Genomic DNA, 18,985 nt, shown 5'->3' on the forward strand with positions numbered 1-18,985 from the left:
ATCTGCTCACTTTTACAGCCATTTGCAGCATCCCACAATCACATAACTTTGAAGGTATGGTTATGCTTAGCTAGTTTTCCCTTCGAAGAGCATAAGAGCTTGGTTTAGTTCATGCTACAACTGAAATTATTCTTCAGCACTCAGAGCTTTCTTCCATTGAGTATAGAAGAGATCTTGATATACTTCAGATATTAAAGTGCTATTTTTAAAGCCCAGTCTTTAAAAGTTAAAAATAGTCTTTTAAGAAAATGCAACAGAGATTAGTACTTAGTTAAAGCTCATTAGCTTCTCCCAGGAAAAGAACATAGAAAGAGCAGGCTGGACATAGATTTATTCTTAGAGTGATAGTAGTAGAATTTCACAGTGAAGGATCCATTTTAAATTGCCTTTATCAAATTTTAGTAACAATTTGTTGCTGGAACTTTGCACTTTGATATGGCCCAAGGGCTAATCAATAATCAATAAATACTTAAAGACTTAAAGACAGTGAAGGAATCTGCAAGCTTAAAAGAAGGCCATCACTTACCAACATGGAAACCGTTTACAACTAGAAGACTTCGATATATCAAACTGTTCTAATGAATTTGATGGAGCTTCTACTTCAGAGCAAGCAGTACTAATAGAAGATGTCAATAATGGAGCTAGGAAGAGCTAAACTTCCTAGAACTGGCCTTAATGCTTTATACCAGGCTATACATCCAATATATGGGATTGCATGGACAGATGGCAAGCAAGTTACATTGATACCATTGCATTTTCATAGCAAAGAATGGAGGTTTGGCGATTCAATTCTTATTGGTCAGTTTGAACATGTTCAAGCACTTTATTGGAATGCATGCTTTTCTGCCGACTTGCCAGCTCTGCTTGCTGTTCAGCATAAGAAGCATGTTAGCGTTTGGCAGCTCATCCATAAAGTTTTGGAAAAGAATAAGTTGATGGTTTTCCAGACTTGTGAAATTGCTGAGCCGTTCCAGTTGCTTCCTCAAGGCTGTGTGTGGCATCCAAAGAGGGATATTTTGTCAGTATTTACCAAAAGGGATGCTTCTGTTTTATATGCAGTTCGCTTAGACAATTCCAAGGTTAAAGCAGACATTAAAAGCAGTGGACTCATTCATTGTGCTTGTTGGACCAAAGAGGGCAATCGTCTAGTTATTGCTATAAGCAGTTCTCTTCATTCCTATATTTGGGATGAGGCCAAGAAAACACTGAATGCTTGCACTTTTTGCCCAATATTTGATGTTGGAGGCTATATCTGTGCTATTGAAGCTACTTTGGATTTTCAAATTGCTGTGTCTACGGAGCTTCCTCCTGATAAGGTGAATGGTTTAAATGCTGGTATTACATCTGAATTACCGATAAGTTCTGAAATGGATTTTATGTCTACAGGTTCTTCGCAGTCTACTCTGATGCTTGGGGATGAAGAATATTCAATGGATTCAAGAAGGAAGTCTTTTGATTCGGTTAAATCAGTAGCAGTGCATTCTGTAGCTTCATCTTCATCAGGCCCAATTGATTTAACCAGTATCCTGGCAAACCACAGGAAACTGGATCGCAATCGTATTCCTTTGAGGAGGAAGGTTAGCTCTTCAGGAAGTGGTCAATATTCTTCACAACTGATCTTGATCACTTTTGAAGGAAAGATAACCACAACTAGAAACGTCAGCATTCCAGGCATTTTAGTCCCTGATATAATTGCCTTTGACCTTAGTGCTCAAATGGTAGCAGTAGCTTCTAATACTTGCAATATTGTTTTGGTCTATTCAACTACATCATCCTGTATGCCCAACTTGCAGCGGATCCAACTAGACAGAAATGAACGACCCAAAGGTCTATCCTTTTTGACAGATAAACTTTTGCTACTTTTGGTTGGCAAGCAAAAATTCACCGATCCCACATTTATCCCTTCCTCTAATTCCGACAGATATATCATCAGATTGCTGATGAAAGAATTAATATCTGGAAAAGACTCTTCATCAAAACCTGGGACTAGCCAAACTTTGTCATTCACTTTTGAGCCTTCTGTCATTAGCCTTCCTGAGAAAAGAAGCCATTTTAAGAACTTTGCTTCAGGGGATTGTATTGTGGAGCAGGAGCTCTCGAGACCAGTTAATACTTTTATTCAGTCACCCAGTAGAAGGAAACACAAGCTGGAAGTGAAAAGTCCCAATTATGAACAAACATCCCCATCCAACGTGTGCGTTTTTTATGAAAAAGGAGCCTTGAGAAACTCATCCGTTCTAGAAACTTTGGAAGCTGAACCACTTAATCGGTCCATGGCCTTCTTTGGTGCTGAAACAGCTACTAGATTTTCCGATACATCTAAAGTAGCACAAAAATCTTTAAATTCTCCTAAAAATAACATATTGGAAAATGATAAAAGAGCAACTGAATTATCCATGAATCTGGAAAGATGGTATAGCAGCTTCAGTGACTTACACTTGAGACTCCTTGAATTAATAGAATATACTAAAAATGGGAGGAGATTCTCTCTTGTCTACCCTTCTTCTCAAGAACCACCTTTCATATACATCAAGTACCAGGTAATTGTACAATGTTTTCCCTGTAAATTGTTTTGGCAATTTGGTACCCATTGAGGAAGTGTTTAAATTATTTAGCAGGCTGCATCATTTTGTGCTCAGTTTAAGTCTTGCCCAGGAAATAATGACTGTTGTGTCTCATATCTGGCTTTAGAGAAGTGAGATTTACACATTCTTTTCTGTTCGGGTGATTGTCATTAATGTATTAGATGTCCAATTTGGTTTTCAATTTGACGGTATTAATTATAGCAATGAACACAAGAATGTGGTTTTTAAAACAATTTTTAGAGAAATAAATTATTGCATCAGTATGTCAGTAATAGTACACGTTTAAAAGTTTCATTTATAGATTCAAAGGATTATGAAATATAGTTCTTTACATAATAAAGAAATATTAAAAGCATAGGAATTCCTTTCTTTTTCTAACATCTTCATGCAGTACAAAAATTCCCTATGTATAAAAAACACCCATTTTTCCACTGTTAATGTTTTTATTTTGGTTCTTGCTGTTTCAATGTTTCCTAAAGCACATGACAGTACTGGAGACAAAGCACCACCATCTCCAGTCTGATATTTTGCTTATTTCAAAATCTAAGAACACAACATTAACCTTGAGTCTAAAAAAGGAAATTCAAAGTTCTCGTACTCCTGTTAGATTCAAACACACACATGCAAATACCCCACCATAGCTTTGCTATTTTGTTTACAGGAGAAGAGGCTGGAGAAATTTCTGAGTAATTAACCTTTTCTTTAAAAGCATTTGGGTTGATGCAGTATGTATTTCAAAATTTTGGAATATGCTTATTAACATATTGTATTTCACAGAACATGAAAAGAACAGAAGGAAAGTGTCAGGGGGATGTAAGTTTACATTGATTAGACTGATTAGAAATATTTATTTATTTATTAAATTGATAGGGCTGCCCACCTCAATTTCTGTAGGTGTAAAGGATCATTCTTGGTTGTTCCAATATTCACTCATCATAGATGTGAAGAACTGATGAGGGGGAGGATAGAAGATGTCCTTAAGCTATCCTAACCAGGGAAGACAATTTCTGTGATTATATACGCAATTCCCTAAATATACAGCCACAAGCAGTTCATTTGCCTTCCTTCCCATTTTTCCTTTCCTTTGTACTTGGCCTCCTAAAAGTGGACATGGCCAAATGCAATCCATAAGACTCCCAAATGTTGTATCAAAATGTTAATTTTATGTAACACTCTTTAAATGTATGCCTAATAGCAATCATATTAGCTGTACTGAATTTTGATTCAAAAGAGCCTTGGTGGAGCAGTGGGCTAATGCTTCCTTAAGTAACACCAGCTGCCTGCAATTAGTGCAGGTTCGCATCCCACCAGGCTCAAGGTTGACTCAGCCTTCCATCCTTCCGAGGTAGGTAAAATGAGGACCCAGACTGTTGGGGGCAATAAGCTGACTTTGTAATAATGCCACTTTGGGGGGGGGGGCTGAAAGCCCTAATAAGCAGGCATATACATAGAATGAAGGCTATTACTAAGCAAAAAATTATCCTACGTGCCCTTTGGACCTGAAAATGTTGCACATTTCTAAAGCCAAATAAAAAACAAACTCATTTATACCACAAAGCTGCAAGGAAAAAGTGGTATCATACAATACTTTGATGATTTTCTGTTTCAAGGAGATTTTAGAAGATGAAGATATTTCAGTGATCATAAAATGACTCTCCCCTCCCCATGACAACAGTGTATTAAAGAAACAGAAAGTGACCTTAATAAAGCAAGTTAAACATACACAAATAGTGGAAGGTAGTGTAATAATAATTCCCCAAATAATTGGGGAAATCAATTGACTGAATCAAGAGAATCACTGTAATTTGGCAAAGTCATATTTAATAACTGCAATCAGGAAAGCAGTTGGGAAGTAGACTGAAAACACAAGATTATGAAAACAATATGAATGTAAAATTGATGTTTTATAGTATATAGCATGTTGACGATTGAAAAATGAGAGGTAAAACAGTTTGAAGAGGTGGAAGGGCAATAATTAAAATAGGAGATAGTGAATGCATAATTTTAAGCAAAGAAAAAAGGATAAAGAAATGAAGTTCTGAGATGAAGTTCACAATAAATGAAAATTCTGAATATATAAAAGACAGAGTACTGTACTTGTAATCCAAGACGAGAATTGTGTTACTTATTCTACATTTTCTGCTGCTAACAATTTTATAGTTTGAAGTCTGATTAATTCTTAATTGTGATTCTGTTCAGGGGGTGGTAGTGTGGCACAGATGGCGTTCTGTTTGGTAATGATTTTTTTCACAATGATTAATAGCAATTTGCATCAAAGTGAACAAACAGAATACAAGAAGTAGGGAAATAAAATACAACTCCCATTTTTTTCCAGATGTTACTGAAATACAACTCCCAAATCTTTAGGCAGCATGAATGTATTGATACATGTTGGGAGTTGTAGTTCTGAATGGAAACAGATTGCTCTTTTCTTAAATGTTCAGTATGTAGATCTGAAGCAAGCGAGGATGCTTTATGTCTAATATGGGCATCCTCTGAGGTCTGCAACAACTGACTTGTGATAGTCTGGATGTCACAACAGCCCTTTTAATACCTCCGCATGTCTAACATTAATTACCTTACTTATGCTAATGATTGTAACCACTCGCCTTATATACTAAAATCCTCTAGTACTTAGCTAACCCTGGGTGCAGATAGTCAAAAGAGATCCCATTATTCCATGCAGGGGCCAGGCATCCAGTGAATCTTCCATTAGAAGATGTGATTGCTAAGCATCAGCCAGCTCTGAGCAACTGAAAATCACCACTGTTTTTAACCTTACCATTTCTTCTTTCCTCATCTCACCATTCCCTGCCCCAGACTCTGATTTGAATTGAAAGAATCTTCATTTGCCTTTTTGTATTCAGTACCTTGAGTTTGACAATGCTATAAAACAGATATGTCAAACACAAGGCCCGGGGGCCGGATGCGGCCCGCGAAGTGGTTTCATGCGGCCCGCGAAGCCATCCTGGAGACAGTGAGGGAACGGCCCCCACTGCCTTGGCCCTGGCCCAGAGACCCTCCTTCTGCCAGAGACCCTCAGATCTGTCCCACTCCTGCCCAGGCCCCCATAGGAACCCTTGATGAGAACGATGTAGAGCTGGCCACGCCCACCCAGTAGGCCATATGCACTCTAGCCAGGCCCGCCCAGTAGGCCACGCCCACCCAGGCCACACCCACCCGGCCCCCTGAGGGCAACCGCAATGCTGATGCGGCCCTCAGTGAAATTGAGTTTGACACCCCTTATAAAACAAACTCTTGGGACTGTAAACAAACACCGGAATTAAGCTGTCTGTAAATGGGAAGAGTTCACTCACTGTATCTTAAAGAAGCTGCCCCCCCGCCCTTCCGAGGTTTATGTGCTATTTGTTGAGGCTCAGGAAAATACACATTTCAGTTAAGAAGCTAGTGACAGGACAGCAAAATAAAATAAAAGGAAAAATTGGGGATGGATGATAACTGTTATGGTTACAAGAATACACCACCTCTTTCAGTAGTGCTGTTTTGACTTTCTCCTCAAGAAAGTATTCATAGCTTCTTGAATACTGTGCCTCACCTCCTTCCAGCAAGTTAGACAACCTGGGATCAGTAAGGATCAAGCCCCCAGATGGTGAAGCCCTTTCCACAAAAAATTCTGTCCACCTTTTAGGAGTTCACCAATTCAAAGGAATGCTACACGACTTCACAAGTTCCTCTCTCGTGAAGCTGTTGAGCAAACGATGTGTTTTCATCAGAAAAATGCCTAGCAAAAAAATCTATGGCCCACCACTTTCCAACAGAGAATACCTAATCTTAAAACAGCACATTGGATAGCACACTGCCGACTCAATCAAGGCAGAGAAATATTGGTGCTTAATGTTTCCTAAACCACAAGATAGTACTTGAGACAAAATACCACCATCTCCAGTGTGATATGTTGTTTATTTAAAAATGCAAGAATGCAACATTAGCCTTGAGTCTAAAAAAATAAATTCAAGGTTCAAGTATTCCTGTTAGAGTCAAACACACACATGCATATACCCCACCATCCCATTGCTTCTTTTCCTTGCAGAAGTTGAGTTGAGAAATGTTGGAAATTCCAATTGACATAGAATATGATTAAACGTGTGGTATTACAGAAAATGAAATCCTAGTGAGTACAAAAGAGTTTTACTATCTTATGTTACAATTATTGCAGTAAAAACAAACCATTGAAAACAATATAATACTGCGTGATGACTAATCTTGTTAAGGATATCTATTAGTAATATCACAACATACCCCCTACAGTCAAAGTTACCCCACATGTAGATTTCATTCTCACTGAGGAAAAAAAATCTGACATGGTAATTAATATGGCAATCATTGAAATAAGAATTGGTTCACACATTGTGCTAAGCCATAAATTCGTTTCACTGGTTCTGACTTAGCATGTTGTATAAAACATGCTCTTCTATAATCACACAAATGAAATTAATGCCATTTCATTAATCTAACAGAAATGAACAAGTGAATTTTATCTCATTGGATATAGCTAGATACATTATATTTGGCTTGCTGTGTTATGTATGTCAAGTGATTTGTTTTCCCTAAAACCCATTTCTTTTCTTGCTTCTTGATTCACCTCTTGTTGTGCATGTTTTCTTGCATTCTCTCCCCTCATTTGTTTTATTTCATTCCCAGATGTAGATTTCATTACAAGTAGCTTCTTAGGGATTGAAGAAAGTGATTGTGTACTTTCCTGCTATTTCCGTTATACTATAATGCTACAATATTTATGACTAAACTCAGCTAGTTATTGGGCTCAAATATTGCGCAGTACTATAATGTATAGTACTTTATAGAGCTTGTCGATCAGAAGGTGGGCAGTTTGGCGGGTCGAATCCCGAGTGCCACGTAACAGAGTGAGCGCCTGTTACTCATCCCAGCTTCTGCCAACCTAGCAGTTCGAAAGCACGTAAAAATGCAAGTAGAAAAATAGGGACCACTATGGTGGGAAGGTAACAGCGTTCCATGTGCCTTTGGCGTCTAGTCATGCCGGCCACATGACCACGGAGACGTCCTCGGACAAGCGCTGGCTCTTTGGCTTTGAAACGGAGATGAGCACCGGCCTCTAGAGTCGGAAACGACTAGCACGCATGTGTGGGGGAACCTTTACCTTTTATAATGTATTTTGGCCCATTTTTGAATAATGTGTATTTTCTGATCCCAACCATTGTGGTTTGTAAACCATGGCTGTGGGATTTGTGCTGTACCTGAATACAATTAAGGTTGATTCAAATATTATTATTATTATTATTATTATTATTATTATTATTATTATTATTATTATTATTATTATTATTATTATTATTATTATTTATTATTATTATTATTATTATTATTATTATTATTATTATTATTATTATTATTATTATTCCCTGCTTTCCCAAGACTTTACAGGAGTAACACAAGAATACATGCATGACATGCCGGCATCAAACGCCCTTCGCCCAGTGCGCTCCCACAGGGAGGGTCTGCTCAGGGTTCCGCCGGTGAGAGATTGCCGGCGGGTGACACCCAGGGATAGGGCCTTCTCAGTGGGAGCGCCTGCCCTCTGGAACCAGCTGCCAGTAGAGCTGAGGACTGCTCCCGACCTTCGATCATTCCGCCGGGGCCTGAAGACCTGGCTCTTTGAGCTCTCGGGCCCAGGCTGAGGGGAAAATTTTAACTGGGGTTTTAATGTACAGGGTGAATTTAATGCTTTTTAAATTGGTCTTAACTTTTGTATGCTTTGATTTTTAATTCCCTGTAAACCGCCCTGAGTCCTCAGGGAAAGGGCGGTATACAAATGCAAATATTAAATTAAATTAAATTAAATGACATGAGAAAATAAAAACATCTAAATATATAAAAGGAATCAATATTGTAGCATTGCATCTCAAATGCTCTCTGGAAGAGCAGTTTTCAGCTGCTTCCACAGGGCAGTTAAAATAAGAGTTAATGATCTCCAATAGGAGGTAATACCTCCCAAATTGGGGGGGAATTACCAGCTGCTTTTCCTGGTAAGAACAAATTGATTAGGCTAATAGACATTACACAATATCCAATATTTTCAAATATCATTTCAGAGCTGCTGCAGTCTTACTTCTCCATATTGCTTCAAGATTTCATGGGGTTATCTTATGAGTAGACATGTTTGGTTGCTTCCTACATGAAGTACCCTATCTGTTTTGTGTTTCTGAGAATAAGCTGAGCAGATTGAATGACTGATTTCAAATATTACCAATATTTTAATAATAAATTTATTTTTTTATGTATATGTGCTTTTAGAAACGTTCTTCAAATGCAGCAATAGTTGAAGAAACTCGCAATGTTCTACTATACAATGGCAAAATCCATTTGAATTTAGTCCAGCAACTTTTTGATCTGCATATTGTTGAAATGAAACACGGCAAGTCCTCTTTATTATTTAATAGTTTTAGTGAGAACTAACTTTTGGGAACCTGAGTTACACGGGGTTTTTTTCTCCATAACCCAGCAGTACAATGTTCAATTGACCTTTGTTCCTGAGCCTAGGCAGGACTGTGAATACTCTTATTTATGGATATATTAATGCAGAAAATGGATTGGAAATACAGGCAATTCTCATTATTTGCAGTTCTGTGAAAATGCTGCATATATTAGCAAATTAACAAATGCTGAAACCTGAGTTGGGAGCCTGCATGTTTGGCAATTCTGATTGTTTTGCAGCCCCACATGTTAGCAAATAAGCATGACACTGCTGTGAATACAGATTTGGGGATACAAAAAACATTTTTTTCAGTAAGCCAATTCATAAATACAGAACTGATGAATAACAAGGATTGCCTATAAATTGATAGCAAGGTAACCAGGACTTTTCTTCTCATAGAACGCTCAGAACGACCTTCGGCATCTTTTTTTTCCTTTCAAAAACAACAACAACCTCCCTCTATTGGCTTTCCTAAGCCTATTGCAGGGCTAGGCAATCTTGGCTCTTTTTTATGACTCATAGACTTCAACTCCCAGAAATCCTGAGCCAGCCATGCTGAGGGGAAAGGGAGAGGTTTCCAAACTGAGCCATGCTGGCTCAGGAATTCTGGGACTTGAAGTCCTTGAGTCATAAAAGTGCCAAGGTTCCCTACCCTGCACTAGAGGAGGACATTAAAATTATTTACAGGGTTACTTCTTTAGGAACTAAACTTTTAGAATCTAAAACAGCTAATTCAAAAAAGCCAACAGGAAAGAACCTCACATTTTACATCTGCTTCTGTCTTTTGGAAGATAAAATTAGATAACAAAATAATCTATTTCCTATGTTAACATCTCTGCAATGAAATCAATAAAGGTAACAGGAAAGAAATGAGAAACATTTTTCTCAATGTAATATGTCTAATTTAGCTGATGCTAGAAAAAAAATAGTATCTTTTGTACATACTCTTGAAAACTACTTTGAATCTAACCATCTATTACAACTAAACCACTTTAAATTAAACAATTCTTAAGAATGAAATATGCTTAATTTGGACTTTACTTTTACTGTTTGGACTGTTGTGTGCTTTGAAAAATAGATTATTTAGAATCTAGTTACCGTATATACTTGAGTATAAGCCGACTCGAATATAAGCCGAGACCCCTAATTTTACCCCCCAAAAATGGGAAAAGTTGGTGACTCGAGTATAAGCCGAGGCTGGGAAATGCAGCAGCTCACCTTATGCTCCTCTCCAGAGATCTTCCCTCAGCAGCGGCCGGCAAAGTAGCTCGCACGCGAAACAAGCCCGGCAGAGGAGCCGGAGCGGCGAGCAGAGGCGCCCGGCCCAGATCCTGCAAGGCCCGGCCGAGACACGCCCCCAGCAGCGGAGCTGCTCCGGCTCCTCTGCCGGGCTTGTTTTGCATGTGAGCTACTTTGCCTGACGCTGAGAAGACCCGCTTGGGCACTCGGGTTGGTGTCAGTCTCCGCAGGCCCTTCTCGTTTCCAGGAACGTCAAGCGCGCTTGGCTCCCCACCCCCACGGCAGGGCAGGGCAGGGCAGAGACTTGCTCGCCCTTCTGACGGCCCTGAAGAGAAACGAAGGGCTTGCAAACTCCCCGCGAGAAGCTGGGCGAAGCGCGCGGCTGGGTGAGTGTGTGCCTGCGCACGTATTTACGAAAGAAACGCTCCGAGAGTTCTTCTTTCTCCGCCCCCTTGGGGGGAACTCTAGCGACTGCTGTAGCCGCGCTTCTCTTCTCGGCTCCAAAAATAGGGATTTCTACTCTCTCTCTCTCTCCCCTCCCCACCCCGCATTCTCCTGCCTCTTCGATTGCGACAATAAAAGGGCGAAGGGTGCGCTGGTTTCTTCCTCCTTCCTCCCCCCCTCCCCTCCCCTCCCCTCCCCGATTGTCAGGTGAGGCAGCTGGAGGTCTGGCCGGGAGATTGTAGCCGTTTTGAAACGCCGCGGCTTGAAACGCCCGATCAGCTGATTTTCGGGTGGAAGAGCCGCGGCTTGAATCTGTTTGCATCTGCCTGAATTAGACCAAAACGGCCTGAATTTGACCAGAGTTGCTTTGTAATGGCTGGAGGAACTGCAGAGGAGGTCTTGCTAGGAGATTGTGGCCGTTTTGAAACGCCGCGGCTTGAAACGCCCGATCAGCTGATTTTCGGGGCGGAAAGAGCCACGGCTTGAATCTGCTTGTATTTGTTTGAACTTAACCAGAAACGGCTCGTAATGGCTGGAGGAACTGCGGAGGGAGTGAATGCTCCAGCCTGGAATATTTGGAAAGGCTGGGGGAACCGGATGAACTGCAGCTTAAGCGACTGTTGCCGGAGGAGCCATGGCTTGAAACGCCCCAGTTTTGGGGCAGCGTTTGCTTGTTCCGGGTAGAAAAAACGCTGTCGACCCGGCATCTTTTGCGGGGAGGGGTGAGGTGGGGTGGGGTGGGGTGGAGGAAGCAGTTTGCGAAGCAGCCGAAATGGGGGTGTCAAGCCCTACGGGGACCAGGGGAGCACTTCCAACAATGCCCGCGCAGCACCGAAGGCCCATTGGCGCCCGCACCCCCCAACTGTTCGGCGGGCGAACGCCAGACCCGCTGCCGCACTTACAGCTGATCGGCGGCCGGAGGAGATTGCGAGCGGCTGCGGAGGTTCCGCGGCCGCATCAACAGCTGATCGGCGGCCGGAGGAGATTGTGGACGGGTGCAGAGGGTCCGCGTCAGCACAGACAGCTGATCGGTGGCTGAAGGAGACTGCGAGCGGCTGCGGAGGTTCTGCGCCGGCACAAACAGCTAAGGGGCAGCCGGGGACGTCTACCGGTGGTCACGCAGCGCGATCAACTGAGCGGCAGCTAGAAACAGCCGCCGACGGTCGCACGGGCCTCACGGGACTTTTCGGGTCCGATGGCGGCTTGGAGAGTGTGGGTGGCTGCTTCGCAGACCTGGCGGTTATGCAAGGTCTGCGAAGCAGCCACCCACACTCTCCAAGCCGCCATCGGACCCGAAAAGTCCCGTGAGGCCCGTGCGACCGTCAGCGGCTGTTTCTAGCTGCTGCTCAGTTGATCGCGCTGCGTGACCACCGGTAGATGTCCCCGGCTGCCCCTTAGCTGTTTGTGCCGGCGCGGAACCTCCGCAGCTGCTCGCAGTCTCCTTCAGCCGCCGATCAGCTGTCTGTGCTGAAGCGGACCCTCTGCGCACGTCCACAATCTCCTCCGGCCGCCGATCAGCTGTTGATGCGGCTGCGGAACCTCCGCAGCCGCTCGCAATCTCCTCCGGCCGCCGATCAGCTGTAAGTGCGGCAGCGGGTCTGGCGTTCGCCCGCCGAACAGTTGGGGGGTGCGGGCGCCAATGGGCCTTCGGTGCTGCGCGGGCATTGTTGGAAGTGCTCCCCTGGTCCCCGTAGGGCTTGACACCCCCATTTCGGCTGCTTCGCAAACTGCTTCCTCCACCCCACCCCACCCCACCTCACCCCTCCCCGCAAAAGATGCCGGGGTCGACAGCGTTTTTTCTACCCGGAACAAGCAAACACGCAGGCAACCCTGCACTATTCAGCTCAGTGAAGTCACGCTTGAAACGGCTTGAAATGCCCGATCAGCTGATTTTCGGGGCGGAAAGCATGCAGTGTTGTTGTGTTTTTTTTTCCTCCACCCGAAAGTGAACGGCAGCTTTCCGTACTAGTGTATTTGTACTGCCGCGAGTGACAACTGACAAAGCTTGCCGGTGTGATCTTGATTTTGGAACTGATGAAGTCTGTTAACTAATTGATTGGCACTCTGGTCGCTCATCGCCGTGAAACTAGACCTTGTCTTTGGGTTTGTTTTTTTTTACTTTGGACTGATCAAATGGAATAAATGGAATAAATAAAAACACTGGCATGTCAAGACACCAGCACAAAGACCAAGGTACAAGCAGCTCTCCTTCAGTCATTATTGAAACATTTGATCAGCCCAACTTCTTCTTCTTCTTATTATTATTATTAAATCTGTTTTTTAACCAAGCGTGACTTCACTGAGCTGAATAGTGCAGGGTTGTCTGCGTGTTTGCTTGTTCCGGGTAGAAAAAACGCTGTCGACCCCGGCATCTTTTGCGGGGAGGGGTGAGGTGGGGTGGGGTGGGGTGGAGGAAGCAGTTTGCGAAGCAGCCGAAATGGGGGTATATAGAGGATGGGAGGTTCCCACCGAGAGAGCCAGCAGAGTTGTTGTCGAAGCACGTCACACGCCTTTCCAACCACCAGAGAAGGGAGGAATAAGAAAGAAACACACACACACACACACACACACACACACACACCAGGAAATCGAGGGAGCTTGCGTAAGATCTGAAGGAGAAACGATCGTGGGAAAGGCACCGAGCGTGCCGTGGAAAAAAAAGAAAGGGTGGACTTGGGCTCGGCTGGTTTCGCAACGGGAAATGGGAAATCCCCGCAAAAGATGCCGGGGTCGACAGCTTTTTTTCTACCCGGAACAAGCAAACGCTGCCCCAAAACTGGGGCGTTTCAAGCCATGGCTCCTCCGGCAACAGTCGCTTAAGCTGCAGTTCATCCGGTTCCCCCAGCCTTTCCAAATATTCCAGGCTGGAGCATTCACTCCCTCCGCAGTTCCTCCAGCCATTACAAGCCGTTTCTGGTTAAGTTCAAACAAATACAAGCAGATTCAAGCCGTGGCTCTTTCCGCCCCGAAAATCAGCTGATCGGGCGTTTCAAGCCGCGGTGTTTCAAAACGGCTACAATCTCCCGGCCAGACCTTCAGCTGCCTCACCTGACAATCGGGGAGGGGAGGGGAGGGGGGGAGGAAGAAACCAGCGCACCCTTCGCCCTTTTATTGTCGCAATCGAAGAGGCAGGAGAATGCGGGGTGGGGAGGGGAGAGAGAGAGAGAGAGAGAGAGAGAGAGTAGAAATCCTTATTTTCGGAGCCGAGAAGAGAAGCGCGGCTACAGCAGTCGCTAGAGTTCCCCCCAAGGGGGCGGAGAAAGAAGAGCATTCACTCCCTCCGCAGTTCCTCCAGCCATTACGAGCCGTTTCTGGTTAAGTTCAAACAAATACAAGCAGATTCAAGCCGTGGCTCTTTCCGCCCCGAAAATCAGCTGATCGGGCGTTTCAAGCCGCGGCATTTCAAAACGGCCACAATCTCCCAGCAAGACCTCCTCTGCAGTTCCTCCAGCCATTACAAAGCAACTCTGGTCAAATTCAGGCCGTTTTGGTCTAATTCAGGCAGATGCAAACAGATTCAAGCCGCGGCTCTTCCACCCGAAAATCAGCTGATCGGGCGTTTCAAGCCGCGGCGTTTCAAAACGGCTACAATCTCCCGGCCAGACCTCCAGCTGCCTCACCTGACAATCGGGGAGGGGAGGGGAGGGGAGGGGGGGAGGAAGGAGGAAGAAACCAGCGCACCCTTCGCCCTTTTATTGTCGCAATCGAAGAGGCAGGAGAATGCGGGGTGGGGAGGGGAGAGAGAGAGAGAGAGAGAGAGTAGAAATCCCTATTTTTGGAGCCGAGAAGAGAAGCGCGGCTACAGCAGTCGCTAGAGTTCCCCCCAAGGGGGCGGAGAAAGAAGAACTCTCGGAGCGTTTCTTTTGTAAATACGTGCGCAGGCACACACTCGCCCAGCCGCGCGCTTCGCCCAGCTTCTCGCGGGGAGTTTGCAAGCCCTTCGTTTCTCTTCAGGGCCGTCAGAAGGGCGAGCAAGTCTCTGCCCTGCCCTGCCCTGCCGTGGGGGTGGGGAGCCAAGCGCGCTTGACGTTCCTGGAAACGAGAAGGGCCTGCGGAGACTGACACCAACCCGAGTGCCCAAGCGGGTCTTCTCAGCGTCAGGCAAAGTAGCTCACATGCAAAACAAGCCCAGCAGAGGAGCCGGAGCAGCTCCGCTGCTGGGGGCGTGTCTCGGCCGGGCCTTGCAGGATCTGGGCCGGGCGCCTCTGCTCGCCGCTCCGGCTCCTCTGCCGGGCTTGTTTCCCATGTGATTCCGGGCCAGGTGCTGCTGAGGGCGAGCAGAGGCGCCCGGGCGACCCCAGCAGCGTCAGGCAAAGTAGCTCGGCCGCGCGCAAGTCCTCGGTAAGTTCTTTTTTTTTGTTGACTGGAGTATAAGCCGAAGTGGATTTTTTCAGCCCAAAAAGTGGGCTGAAAAATTCGGCTTATACTCAAGTATATACGGTATGTTGCACTTCAGTCTTTAAATAATTAACCTAGTATATACATAACAATATATGATGTTTTCCATGGTGAGCTTAACATCAATAACAACATTTATTTAAAAGGCTAAAATAATTTCTGGTGGTATTATCTGTACATTAAAATTTTGTTTAGTCACAATCTTTCACTTTTCACATTCTGGACAAGCAGTGGTCATGTATTCTAGCAAAAGATGTTACATATGTGCATAAGCATAGTCAGTAGCATATGCCTTTTTAAAAATGTCAAACATGCAAAGAAACAAAAATAAGTCCAAAATATCTGTATTACATCCAGAAATGCCAACTTTGCAACCAATATTTCTCATCCATAACTATGGCACCCTAAGGATACATGCAAATGCTTCTCTGGGATCAGTAACGCAGCAGGGACAATTGTACTAAAAAAATCTCATTGTCAACCAATATAATTCATTTAATTTGAAATCAAGTGAAACATTGATTTAAATTATTTTATTAAAACAAATTAATGGCAATTCTTTTAAAAGAAGTTGCCTCAAACAAAATGAGTTTGACATGCCTGCTCTAGATAGTTGAATGCTCCAAAATAAATTCTAGACCAGGCCTGTACATGCAGCCTACCAAGCACCCTTGGACAGAGCACAGACTTAAAAAAAAGTAATAAAATCACCACCACTGCCCTGAAAGTCATGTTGCCTAGTGCCTCCATGGCTTACCATGACCACGAGCTCCAACACTGTAGATGCTCCTCTAGTCACCAAATCATTAATTAGCCCACCAGCATTCCTTTGCAGACCACAAAGATTTTTAATTTATCAGTGTGGGCCTTTCCCTTCTACAAGTTGCACACATCTTCTAGATTTTCCTCTTGCCTTTCTGAGTTAACTCCTTGGTCTGTCATTGAGCAAGAATTGACTTTGTAGGGAAGCATATTATCATTTGATGTATATTTAACATATGTTCTACCTTTATTTACCGATTATATAATATTTGTATGCAATCCACATGGCAAGGTTTGGGGCAACTTACAATAGAAAAAAAATATTTTTAAAATCATAAGATTAAAACATAAAAGCAGGGCTTTTTTTCTCATAGAATGCTCAGATTGGAGTTCCGGCACCTTTTTTTGCACACACACAAAAAACTTTTGCACAAGCTATGCTACTCCGTCTATTGGCTTTTGAAAGCCAATAGGAATTGCTGCTGAGCACGCCAAAAGACCTGGCCACCATACATTGCACTGGCAAGTTGTCTGCAGCGAAGGCAAGTAGGCAGGAACTTTGCATCCCTCCCTGCTGCCCAACTACACCATCTCAACTAGGTAAGAAAGGACAAGGAGTGGGAGGTGGGTTCTGCGGAGTCCATGTGCACTCCTTCCTTGTGCTCACCCGTGTCAGCCAGGCTGGTGGCCTACCTGGTGCTAGACCTGTGCCACCGTCGCTTCACCCTGCGCGCCTAAGTGGCCGCCCTGCATTGCCTGGCCCGCCCCGCCTCCGCCACCCACCCCGTGCAGCCCCGCCATATAGAGCGGGCCCTGCTGCTCCCACAGCACCAGCCGCGCCAGCTCCGCCCCTGGGGGGCAGCCTGCCTCCAACATCCCTCGCACCCGTGACCGCAGTAGCGTCTCCCGCCCCCCCTCCTGCGCCCGCCAAGATGAGAGTTCCGACACCTTTTTTTTTAGAAAAAAAGCACTGAAGGTAACACTTTTTCTAATTTACTTAAGCAACTTCACCCCTGCTTAAAGCACATGATAATTTAGTGCCCAATAATGCCCAATAAAGCTGCCCTTTTGTATCATAGCAATCTTATCAATTTACTAATGTTTAGTCAAATCTAGCCCCATGGTAGCATTAAAGAGAAAAGCATTGTTATAAAATAAGTGGCTAAACACAGATGCTAAGCCATATGTGACTTGCTTTATTTTGGGTTAGCATGCAGCCTAAACTCAGCCAAACTAAGGTCAAAACAATGATTCACTACAATACATAAATGCAGCTTTAATCTTTAACATAGTTGATAACAATTGTACAATAAGCTTTCTTCTTGTTGCCTCTCCTTAAATGATTTAAAATAATAAGAAATAGTTTTTATTAGGTTTACTTAAACTTCCCAATATATCAAAAATGCATACATAAGCAAGAATCGCTTCGTTATGTACAACATACCACTTTAACAAGAATTTAGAATATGGTTTTTAAAAGATAGTATTTAAAAATAGTTAAAAGAATTCTTTTCAGTAATCAGGAAAGAAATTCAGATTGTGAGTTTATTGTGTTCTCCAACATTTTAATTTTCCCTGGAAACTAAAACAAGGGGGATGCACTATAAATATTTAATATTCATTTCAGATATAAGCCTCAAATGTTAAATCCTTCCATTATACTTTTAAAAAGTCGTATATTACAGCAATTAAAATATATTCATAAGCTTTTACTTAGCTAGCTATTTTATTTCTGCAACAAAAGATAACTTCATTTTTCTTCATAGAAAAATATATCAATATAATATATACTTTTATAATATGCAAATATCACATTAGAGCCAGTCTTTTTGTAAGTATCAAAGGTAAAAAAATAATTCACCGTGTTATCCATTTTTTGCTTAAAACTGAAACCAGACATGTAATTTTTGTAACACTATTGAAAAAAATCTTTTAAAAGGAGCACAAAGGAATATACTGTATACATATGCACACTTAATATTTAGACAAATGCTTGTATATTTAACTCATGCATACATCTTCTGACATTTTTTCCCTTTTCCCTAGGTCCTTCCTGGATAGTTCTTACTGCGGATGGTGAAGGTTTTATTCCAGTAGCTTTTAAAGCAAAGCAGGAGATCATCATAAGGGATGGCAAGGATAATTTTGATCCCCAAGAAAGTTACGCGTTCAAAGCAAATTTTTCATCATAACCAACAAGCATGATGAGATAGTCAGGAAATAAAAAAACCACATATTCTGGAACATAAAAGAACTGAAAATGTTACAATACGATTACCAAGACTTTCAAGTGTATTTTAACTGTAATTTACAAGAGTTACCTAGCAGTGTATTTTCTCTTCAGTGGCTTACTCTACATCAGGGCTTTTCAACCTTTTCACCCATTGTACCTCTTTTAGGATATGGCAACATCCAGTACCACCAGTCGCCTAGCTCCAGCCATCTCTCACTTAGGCTTGTGCGGTGCTGCTACTGGTTCAGCTCATTCCCCTCCCCCGCTACCACTTTTCTAGGATGGTGGTGAACCACCTGCCAGGTGCCAATGTACCACAGGTGGTACCCGTACCACTGATTGAAAAGCCCTGCTCTACATTAAGTAATCAGGATGGTTCTGATTATTAAGAAGGGAATGCTGGATTTAAAATAAGGTCATGATAAAGAATAAGCTCTGAAGCCAATCTGATATTCTATGAAAAAAAAATCTATCAGGTGTTTATTTAAAGTTAGTACCACCTTTAGGAAACTTTGCAGATGAACAAACCATATATTATTTTTAAAATAACAGCATAATACAACTGCTTAGTCTTGTTCCACTTAGCATGGGAAATATTATAATGAAAGCAACAAATATTTGGACTCTTAAGTGACTGTGAGTGGAATACTGCTACTGAAGTACTTCCACACATCACAAAATGGAGGCATTTTTCATTCCCCCCTTAGTCCATCTGAAAATCTTTCGGAGGGGCATTAAAGGATTCTGTTATGTATCGTGGGTAGACCGGTCAGGACAGATGACAGGACATCGAGGTTTGAGCTCAGCTTTATTGTGGATGGAACAGACAGAGTCTCCACAGCTCAGCTCCTT

General features: G+C 43.1%; 1 protein-coding gene across 1 annotated transcript; it reads left to right on the forward strand.

Moving 5' to 3' along the window:
• Positions 1-635: 635 nt before the first annotated feature.
• LOC308677766 (WD repeat and coiled-coil-containing protein-like) lies at positions 636-18,230 on the forward strand (the record flags this gene model as incomplete). The annotated part of the gene is made up of 4 exons (XM_081344462.1): positions 636-2,540; positions 2,692-2,773; positions 8,896-8,997; positions 17,947-18,230. 4 exons carry the CDS (start codon positions 636-638, stop codon positions 18,090-18,092), a joined length of 2,235 nt encoding a protein of 744 aa, XP_081200588.1. The 3' UTR covers positions 18,093-18,230.
• Between the last annotated feature and the right edge of the window lie 755 nt (positions 18,231-18,985).

The sequence above is a fragment of the Vipera berus genome (genome assembly GCF_964194415.1).
Source record: "Vipera berus genome assembly, chromosome: 1".
In the NCBI taxonomy this organism is placed as follows: domain Eukaryota; kingdom Metazoa; phylum Chordata; class Lepidosauria; order Squamata; family Viperidae; genus Vipera; species Vipera berus.